The 10816-nt window shown below is 36.0% G+C and overlaps 1 protein-coding gene across 1 annotated transcript in view; it reads right to left on the bottom strand.

The window, feature by feature from the left end:
• Window positions 1-10816, bottom strand: part of LOC107086726 — a 38062-nt gene that overhangs the window by 14607 nt on the left and 12639 nt on the right. The window contains exons 7-8 of the mRNA XM_015377854.1: window positions 9252-9539; window positions 6702-6880 (exon numbers count right to left, since the gene is read on the bottom strand). Coding sequence (XP_015233340.1) covers window positions 6702-6880; window positions 9252-9539 — 467 coding nt within the window. The remainder of the gene's footprint in view (window positions 1-6701; window positions 6881-9251; window positions 9540-10816) is intronic.

Below are 10816 nucleotides of genomic sequence, written 5' to 3'. Positions count from 1 at the left end.
GATTTTTTTTTTTTTGCAACAGATCACTGATGACTTTAGTTTAAAAAAATTTGTTATATTTCGTCAAAATGAAATAATCTAATTTAAAGTAACACATCCACCAGACTCACCAGGAGTGATTCTATCCTTTTTATCAGCACTAAAACACAAATGTCTGGACCAGAGAAAACAGCTGGTTTCTTTAAAAAAAGAAAAATCAACCGAGATACTTAAGTCGGAATTATTTAATATCAAATCATTTAAGTTAAACTCATTTCCAACTTTGTTTTCTATCCCTTGCTGCTGGTTATTGTACATCCTGAAATCCGAACCACACAATGCAGTGATGTGGGAAATAAGAGCTGATTCCAGCTGCAGCCGAGTCACATGAATCCTGACAAGTCTATAAGGATAACAGAGACACTTTGTTTAAGTCTTGGTTCCAGATCAGCTTGAAGTAATTCATTGACTTTTTTGTCAAATTAGGTCTTCAATCAACATCTGCTCCATCATTAGGTCTGATGGCTGCAGTTTCTCTTGGCTCTGCAGGAGTCATTAAGTGCTCGATATCTTTAATGGCTTTATGTTATCGCAAACAGTCTCAAAGATACTGAACACACACATTTCTGAAAATGGCCACCAGAAGGTTTGTCACAGAAAGATTTGACTTAAAAAACTTGTTTCGCAACAAAAACAGCACAACTCCCTGCGTATAAAAAAACAAAGGAGGAGATACAAGAGGAGGCCAGAACACAAATCTCTCACCAAGAAGAGGCGCCGTTTGAAGCTCCTTATTGTTAGAAGAAGGAAAGTAACACACATGCAACACCGTTAGCTTGAAAATGAGAAACATCCATCTATGTGAAAGACACGCCTCTATTCTAGAGACAATCACAGCAGATTAACCATGTCAGATTTTAAAGTTTGCAAAAGTAAACAGAAGTTTAACCACATCTGATGGTCAAAACACAGCTGAGTTTCTAACATTTAGAAATAATGAAAGATTCGACAAAGAATGAACTAAAATATTGTGCAGGAGACGTGTCATTAATGGTCATGAACAGCTGTAACACAAGAGAAATTACATATTTATTTTCTAAAATGCAAAGTTAATGATAAAATCTCAAAGAACTGAATAATCTGCTGAGGAAGCTGGAGCAGATTAGACAGTTGAAGATTAAATGTTTGTCGGCTGAAGAACTGAAAATATTTCTAATTAGAGGATCTGCTAAAGTGGAGGAAGTTTGGTTATTGCTGTTATCAGGATAATGTTAAAAATGTATACATATTTAATGGTTTAGTAATCTGTTTCTTTTATTTTTTAGGTCTACATTGAGGATCTTGAGGACTGTCCTTCCCTCAATACCTGCACAGATCTAGGCTGGAGAAAAGGACTGCTAACATCTCTGCAGACCCCACACATCCTGGACACCCATATTGGTGATATAGGGAGCTACTTACAGAAACTAGCTGTCCATGCTGTCCATCTAATGAACATTTAACAGTTCCAGAGGGATCCAATTGATACAATAGTTATATTAATGTAACCTCACCCTTCTCTTATAACATATTTATGATTTAAAACAACGGTCCCCAACCTTTTTTGCATCACGGACCGCTGTATGTCAGACAATATTTTCATGGATCAAATACAAACAGCCTAAAAATAAAACAACAAGCCGGTCCCATCTAAGCGTAATCGGAGACAATGACACATTAAGTGTGCTCCTGATGTCCAGTCTGCTCCGTAGCTTTGTTTTGGTCGCTGTAACCGCAGAAAATCCTGCTTCACAAAGATAGGATGCTATAGATAGGATGAGTCTTGAACTGAATTAACCTGTGTCAAGAGGCACAGATGCACCGACTGATGTAATTGGGAGAGAATTCCGCAATTTTTTATATTTTTCAAAATAAAACATCACTCAGACTCTGGTCGTCGATAAATTATATAAATATACTTTTTTCTATGCGGCCCGGTATCAAATGACCCACGGACCGGTACCGGTCCGCGGCCCGGTGGTTGGGGACTGCTGATTTAAAATATTAAAAAATACTTTTATTTTTTGTAAGAGCTTTTATATATCTATATTTGAAATGTTTTTACGTTTAGAACAAAGCCAAAATAAAATTATTTGTTTATTTGCACAAACATCTCAAATGAAGCTAACCCTGATTTTGCAAAGCTGCCATTTCAAAATTTTAAGCAGGACTAAAATAATGTGAAGCGCAGAGGTTCCAAACCAACCTGAACCTCGAAATCAAACATGGCCAACATATTTCTAAGACGTAATAATATATTTGTCTGAGTAAAAAGTTTATTTGTACTTCTGGAAACAGGCATCTCATTATGTCACTTATTTTTTTTGTTCAGTATTTGTCATTATCCAAAGGTATTTTGACTTAGGTTTTCTTTTGTGTTTTTATCATTTTTTTGTTGTTTATTTATGTTCAAAAGTTCTTGCCATATCTTGTTTATTTCCCTATTATTAGTACTTATGTTTTTCCATATTTGTTTATTAACTTTTCTCTAGTTTTTAGATGTGTTTCTATTCATCTTATACCTGTATTAGTCTTTCCTCTCAGTTGGTGGATTCGTTTTGTCTTAATTTAGCTCCCTTCATGTTAGTCTCCTTCCCTCAGCTTCCCTGCTTTTATTCAGGCACAGCTTTTCTATATTTCCTTAATTAGCCGATCTGGTTCCTTTATTATCTTTCTGCTTTGGCATTTAGGCTCCTAGTTTTTCTATTGTTCATTGCTGAATTCTTCAATTAGATTGTCTGTTATTTCGACGGATTTTAATTCTGCACAGAATTGAGATAAAACATAAAAAAAACATTAATAAAAGTTAGTAGTGGAAAGTGAATTAAATGAGCTTTTCTACCAAAAAAAAAAAAATTAACATGGAATAAATCATCTTAAACTTTGTTAAAGCAACAAAATTAGGCTGAAATAGCATGTGAAGCCGTTTCCATCAGAATTAATATTAACATATTTCCTGTAGACTTAAAGACTACAGGAAGAATACAGTATTAGGTAAGTGAAAACAATTTTCTTTTTTCTGATATTCATGTAAAGAATCTGCTTTGCTGTCAAACGGCTACATTTGTTGGATTTAGTAGTTAGAGCGCCGTCAGGCCTCCCGTACGTAAAGTCTGAAACATTTATTAACTTACATCCCAGAACAATTGTGACCTGAAGTGTGACATAAATAATCGCAGCCTGTGATGTGGCATATCATTACTGCAAACACTTGGTATAACCTAATCATCCCTGCAAAGCGATCAGTCTCTGCGGCTGTTGTTTATCATGAGCGACTCTTCTGCCTGCAGTGGCGTTTTAATTGCTCTGAAGATTCAATTACTTTCAAGCAACATTTGCTGTGAAGACTGCTAGAGGAAAGAGGGGAACATCAACTTCAAATGACACTCAAAATTAAGCAAAAAGCTTCAGAGAATAGTTCCCACTAATTATCTCTAATGTCAAAACGCAGCGTTTTGATGTTAAGATATGGAACAGATCCCATATGTATTCCTTTTTATTCAGTCTACAGCTGATTGAGACGTATATTGTTTCTAATTAAGCCCATAATGTCAGAATTACGCGTCTATTGTTCAGAATAATGAATAATTTATGCAGCTAATGTGTGGGTGCTCTTTAAAAGGTAAGCCTTTTATTTGAAATTCAGATGTTATTTTTGGTGAATAATCAGGTTTAACTTCACATTACAAAATCAGTTAATCAGCCGGTATAAAGCAGGGCAACAATAGTACAGATAATAAGTCGTTTTATTCAAAATTCATGTTTAAAGAAGGATAAAAAAATTGTAATTTCCTTAAAAAAAGGCTCTTTTGTAGAACATAGTTCATTATTTTAAATAAACACCTTGTCCAAAGGCTGATTAGAAGCATAAAAGTATAATCAGTCATGAACAATAGAACAAAGTACAAATCAAATGTTTCCTGGTAGGAGTTAAATGAATAAATGCATGGTAATTTGTCAGCTAATCATGATGCTCAAGGCAGAAATGTGCTGATTTTCTCAGGTAGTGGAAAAGAAAAAAAATCTTTACAAAGAAACACAAAACTAGGCTTATTAATGTGGGTTTAAGAAACATTTCTTTGCGCTAAAGTCACAAAAAGACAGAGTTCAGCTGAATTTTAAAGCTTAATAAAATAGTTTGGATCCTTTAAAGTGGGGTTGGTTGAGGTTTTTATTAATAGTATCATAAATGGGTTCCACCTACAGTGGACGGCACTCATGTGTTTGGAGTTTGGAGAAACAAAGAATTAATCTTAAGCTTTTGAACTGGGATCTGAGTCTATAAGTGTGCAAATGTGAGCCGCTATGACAATAATAGACAATCCCTGAAAAAAAGTCTCAAAAGAGTCCAGCTAACTTTTAGCTGCTGAGCTATAAAATAAACAACTTAAACTCAAAATATTCTTTATAGTTTGAATTGGGATTTAATGAAACCTAATCCTTCTTATGGGATACTTATTGTTATATATTGGATGTTGTCAAACTGTTCCTCTTCTCTTTTATCGCAGTAATTCCCACATACTTCTTGTCAGGAAAAGGAGCCAATCCTGACTTTTACTGTTTGCAGTTGTTTGTGATTAGACTGGGGAAACTAGGAGCCACAGTATCGTGGATGAAATGCTAACGGATGGACATTTTGTCCACATACTAAGGCGTTTAAAAGAGGGGAAAAAATGGAAAACTGCAACTTCTAATGGTTAGCTGCCATGTGTAGGAGGAGCTCAGGCTGCTGTAAAGCAGCACTCTGGGTGCCATGACTCATTCAGTGACGAATTAGGCCCTGTCAAGCAAGGGTGGTTCTAGACAGGGGCCAACAGGGGCCAATGCCCCTATATAATAGCTTCCCATCTCTGCTATGGTACCTCTATAGTAAGCATAATACTAAAGCAATAAGAGAGACAATGAGATTGGAATAGAGATTGGCATAGAGATTGGAATCCTGAGGTTCTGATTTCGAACCCCATTCCCACCGTGTTGCACTGACCTGCTAATGTTGTGCTTTATGGGGTTGTATTATATGGTATTTATGGCTAAATGTCTGGGCAAGGTGCAATAATTGTGGAATATTTTGTAAACCTCTGTCATGTATATATGGAGATTAGACTGGTTAAATTATTCTGATGCCATTTATAGTTTGTGTGTCCTGAATATTTTGTGTTCACTAATCATCCTAACTGTTTTTCTGTCCTAAGGTTTTTACCTCAGGACAGAAAGGGGGAAATAAGTAAAAAAAAATAGAATGGAAAAAGCGTCTATTGCTCTGTCTGAGTAAATCCAGCTACACTCCTAAAGTAATGTGTCGAACCCTTTCAACGGTGGGGTGCAGTTACTGAAACAATTGACACACAGACTGCCACTCTGGGTCTCTGAGCAAGACCCTTAACCCCACAATTAATCAATTGATCAACCAATTAATTAATTAAATGTAGAGGTAAAATTCTCCAATGGGAGATTAATAAAGTTCAATTGTTATTATTAATGATGACTCACTGACACAGAAGCCATATCTGTTTGATCCCTTTGAAACATTTCATTTTAGACTTTGGCATTTTTATTAAACCATCCTTCAAAGAGGAAAGTGATGTATTTTGCCTTTGCCATATCAAGACATGATAATCTGCTAGTTTAGGGTCAGCAGCCTCTTAGATCTGAGACTCACCTAATGTATTAAAGATTCATTATTTTCCTGTTTTTTGTTTCATTCTTTTGTTTTTGTTTTTTATTTTTTTGCCTTTATGAAAAACCACCAGCCCCATCCAGGTAGATTTGCTCTAAAAGCATCGCTGCTTTCTTTCTTTTTTTTTCCAGAAGGTCAGTCTGCACAGAGCTTTGAAACCTATTGACCTGAAAAAAATAATTATATACATCTCAAATTAAGTGATAGTAAGGTCAAAGGTTGTAGTTATTGTTGGTTGTCCTCAGTTTGTAATGCTTAATATCTATTAAAATTGGTGCAAAAGATGAAGCGCTCACCAATGCATGTGGGATGCAAAGGCTTTCAGTTGTTATGGAGATTACTAATCAAATCATGAGGTCTTTCTTCTCACACTCTGTGGTGGCTTTTACTTTAAAAGCACCAGAACAGCATCCAGCTTTTAAAGCCGTTCTTGTTCATGTGTTGACAGGATGCCGTCCTGCTTTCCACTCATTTTAAAGGGGTTATTTAAGTGCAGCAGCTGATACTCCTCCAGCTCAACAATAGTTTCACTTTTCATATTTCGCTCAGATCTGAATGTAGGAGTCCGGACGTTTCTTTGACAGATGGCTGTGAGCCCTTAGCAGACTGCAGCCTAAAAAAAACTCCACTTCCTCGTTCTGCAACCAGCCTCACTGAACCTGGGTGTGACAGGAACCAAAATGTGAGCTTTGCTTAGCTGAGCTGGCGTGAGGGTTGAAGGAATAATGATGTCCCCATGGTTCTTCGTCACTCATGGGGTTTTCGTTGAATTCGGCTCTCATCAGGACCGGCTCTGCAGGCGAGGAAGCCGACCATCTTGACTGCCACAGCAGGAGCAGAACCGTCCTCTATCTTTAATCCCCCTCAAACTGTCACACACGTCACTCTTTTTGGATAACAAGCTGCGCTAATACTGAGCTCCTCCGAAACCATCAAACTGCGTCTTACATCCCTCTCTAAAAATAATCTACAGTAAAAAAAATAAAGCCCAGCTGTAGAAAATTACCTGTCTGAAGGCTTCTCCGTCTCCCTTCCCGGCCTGCTGAGCGATGAGCGTCAGCTTCTTGTTCTTCTCGTTTCTTTTATGAATCCTGTAAAGGCAGGAGAGCAGGCAGACCAGCACCATGAAGACGATCAGGCCCAGCATGGACAGGATGGCGACAGCCACGGGGGGCAGCTGGTAGGCTGGAAATTAGAGACATGAGGGGAAATAATGAGGCTTCAGCAGTTGCAAGCATGGCTCTTCAAATTGGAAATAAACACAAGAGGAATCCATTTTAACAGGACACACTTGGAGATCCTCTATTCATCAGTGCTGTAGACAAGGTGCAAAACAAAACAAAACTCCTGAGCTGCTTCTGAGGTCAGAAAGTCTGAGTTTATTTAATTTGCATGTAGACCTGAAAGGTGACATCTGATCATGAGGTCATCTGAGATGCATGAGGAGATGCATGATAATTAAAGGCCACAGATTCAAATGCATCTGTTGCATGATTGATTTTGGCATTTAGAGGGACTGTATGTATTTAATGAGGAGCTGCAGTGGTCAGTTAGCATCTAAGGGCTGCAATAGAGAAATCTTTGCAATGCAGGGCAGAAAAACGTCTCAGAGGAAAGTCTGAAGACGTAAGATGACGAGGAGTTATGTAAGAGATGTAAGACAAATGTTTTGCTCCTTTTCATGCATTAATCAATACAACATAACCCCTGTAGCCATATTGTAATCTGTCATTTTTATGGCTGCGCTGTCCTTGACTGCAGAGGAATATAATCAAAGTCGATACGAAGGACGCTCGGACACACCAGCAGGGTTACAGTTACTGACAAAACCAAGGAGCAGATCCAGATGGATGGCTGGAAATATAATAAATCTGCACTCATGTGACCTTTCTGCTGTGATGTGAAATAAAATCCAGGGGGAATACAGAGCAGGTAGAACAGACGTGGATTTGTTCCCACATCAGGCCTGAAAACAAGCAGCAAGTCTGTCCTGTAGCCTGAGGTAGGTAGATTATCCAAATGTTTTACTCGAGAAAGAGTAGCAAATCTGGAATGACTCAAAGAGGAGTTAAAGAGTAAAGGAGCTAAAATAAAAGTCTTTCCTGGCTCATAATATGGGATTTAATGCATAAAAACTGAATATATAATAATTTCACTGACAAACTATTTTCCAATTAAATAAATAATTTGCTTTTGAAATAAGAAAAAAACAATTCCGTTATCTCATATTAATTTCAGCGTGTTGAATTATCTTATTCTAAGGGCAAAAATACTCAATCCTTTGGAAAATTAAGGGCAAATATATTTATTTTATTCTTAAATTAAAGTATTATATTTCACATGATGTAATAAGACAATGAGTTATATGCAAATTCTTCTAAAACGACTTTTTTTTTTAATCCCTAGAAGAGGTAACAAATATTTCTTTGTGTTAAACCTCTAAATCTTACAGCATGTAACCAAAATGTTAGGAAAGGATAAAGAACTTCCACAATTTAAACAGTGATTTTAAGATTTTAAAAAGTACATATTTCCTAAAATTTTCCCTCAATTTGAGAAGGGAAAAAAAATGACCTGCCAATTGAAACAGAATGTTTGCACCTAAAATAAAATAATGAGATATTATGCACTACAAACAAGATATTGGAGTTTTTTTTTTCTTCTTATTTAAAATATAAATGTTCTTATTCCATCAGGAATTTGTTTTACTTACACAAGAGAAGTAAAAATACACTTTCGTAAAGAAATTGTGAATTATTTATCTTTCTTTTTTTGCAGTGCAGCAACAACGTCTACTGTCAGAAGTTATTTATGGTAGAAGGTAAGTTTATTCAAGTAAGACAGACAACACTCGTACAAAAATATCTCTTAAAGAAAAGTAGGAGTATGGTAAAGAATAATTACACCTAAAAGACATTTTTCTTATACTAGTTACAAAGCTAAGTCTAAATGAATTTAACTAGTTAATACCAACAAAGCCTAAGATGTGACAGATTCAGACCCAGCCGATTGGAACGGGTCACATTTGGTATGTAGGATGTTTTTATCACACCTGTTCTGTTAGGGAAAGATGGTGGAACTTTTCTGTTCCCATGACAGCATGAATCAGGGGTCCATAACAATGGAGTGATTTCATCAAGATGCTGTCGTGGCATAGTGGCATAGGACCGTCGGATTATTTTTTTGTTTTTTATCTTTTTGTAATTTCATGTTTCTGTTTTTATTCCAATGTTTGATTCTAGGTTTTTATTAATGATCATATTTGGCAGCATTTAACATTTTTAATGACACATTCTCATTCATTAGGGCCCCTTGTTTCTGAGCCATAACAACAGAAGAAGAATAAAACATTAAGTAAGGATTTTTATTTTTTAACAGCACTGCTTAAAGAACAATATTTTCTAAACCAAAGTGCAAATGTGATTTTTTTTATTTGACCAGAGAGGTTCATGATTATTAGATCTGCCGCAGCTGAAGCTTTCAGATCGAGCCATCGTCATTACTATCAAGTCAAAATGAGGCTTTTATAAGAACTGATAAAAGACGTCTTGATTACCTTCTACACTGATGTAAATATCAGCCACAGAAAAGCCAGCCAGGTCCGTCACTTTGAAGACTCCTTCATCTGTGCTGTGGATCTTCTCCAGGACGAGCACCGAGCCGTCCACGGTTAGCCGTCCCTCCAGCTGAGGGTCCAGCGGCGTCACCAGAACCCCCTGGTTCACTATGACGCGCTCCTGGTTGTCCTTTTTGGACCTGAAGACCACGTTGAGGTTGGAGTAATGCTGGTAGAGCTTCATCTTCAGGTTCTCTCCGTAGGAAGAATGCAGGAAACTGTGATGATCTGGAGAAGCAAAAATAAAATAAAGGGTGTAAACATGAAGAAAGCTGCAAAACAATTCACATAAATCAAGCTTTTTTTTTAACATTTACTTAATTTAGATGTAAATTAGTCAGAACTGATGAATAATCTGGCAGCAGTGATAAGTAATTTAGTTATTTAATGATGCAACATGAAAAGAAATCTGATAGCAAAGTTTAAAATTGATCAGTTCCATCATTTTTGACAGAAAACAACAGTTTTAGGTTTAGATTTAAACATATAAGTGATAAAGAGGAACTTTTAAAAGTTGGTTTTACAGGCAAGGACTAAAAAAACATAAATCCCTGATTGATTTAAGCTCCAGTGGAGATATTGATTGAACAACACAGCATCCAGAATAATAAATTGCCATTTCATTCGTTCAACAAAAGTTCTCCATGCAGTCATAGTTCTGTTTAAAACTAGTTTTTATTCTTATACTCACAGCCCACATAGTTAAACAATGTTATTTTTTAGCTTCTATTTTCTGACAGGAGAATATTTATTGCTGGTTGAGCACAGAAACGTGTTTTTCAACAATATTCTGGACAAAATAACAGACATTATGCACTCTTCAAAAATGAAACAGAAGAGAAAAAGCATACATTTTTTGGGGTTTTTTGTAATAAAAAAAAGTTTTTTTTTTTGTTTTTTTTATGTTTTTTTTTTTATATATATAAGTTTCGTGAATCACAGCCTTGATCAGGAAATAAAACCTGTTTCATCATAAAGTGATCTCTTCTCCCAGTAGGAAGACAGGCATCGATTTTATATCAAACCAAGTGTAAAATCATTAACACAAAAAAATCTAATCTTTTTTAAATTGGGATCAAACTCAGGATGTCAGAATGTAAACAATAATAAAATTCTGTATCTTAGTAACAACATCAAGGTCAAATTTAATCAATGGAGCAGATTTCCAACAGGTCTGGCAAAAAAAATTGTGATTCACAAGCAAAACAGATGAGTTTTAAAAGAAATGACCTTTTTTTTCATAAAGTCAGATGAAAACCATCTTTACTCCATCATCTTTGGATAGGCAGAGACTCACATATAACTACTGTGTCACAAAGAAGCTGCAATATTAATCTCCAGCAGGAAAAAGGCAGCCTACACACTGGAAAAAAAACCCAAATCTAGATAAGTCATTTTTTCTTAAAATAAGTGAATTTGTTCTTGGATTGAGGAGGAAAAAGAGACATTTTGCCAATGGAACAAGACTATTTAAACTTAAAATAAGAAAACACAATTGCATTGAC

Source organism: Cyprinodon variegatus, unplaced genomic scaffold (assembly GCF_000732505.1).
Source record: "Cyprinodon variegatus isolate N-32 unplaced genomic scaffold, C_variegatus-1.0 Scaffold160, whole genome shotgun sequence".
Lineage (NCBI taxonomy): Eukaryota > Metazoa > Chordata > Actinopteri > Cyprinodontiformes > Cyprinodontidae > Cyprinodon > Cyprinodon variegatus.
The sequence above is the reverse complement of the archived record's forward strand: the minus strand, read 5'-3'. Positions and strand labels throughout refer to the sequence as shown.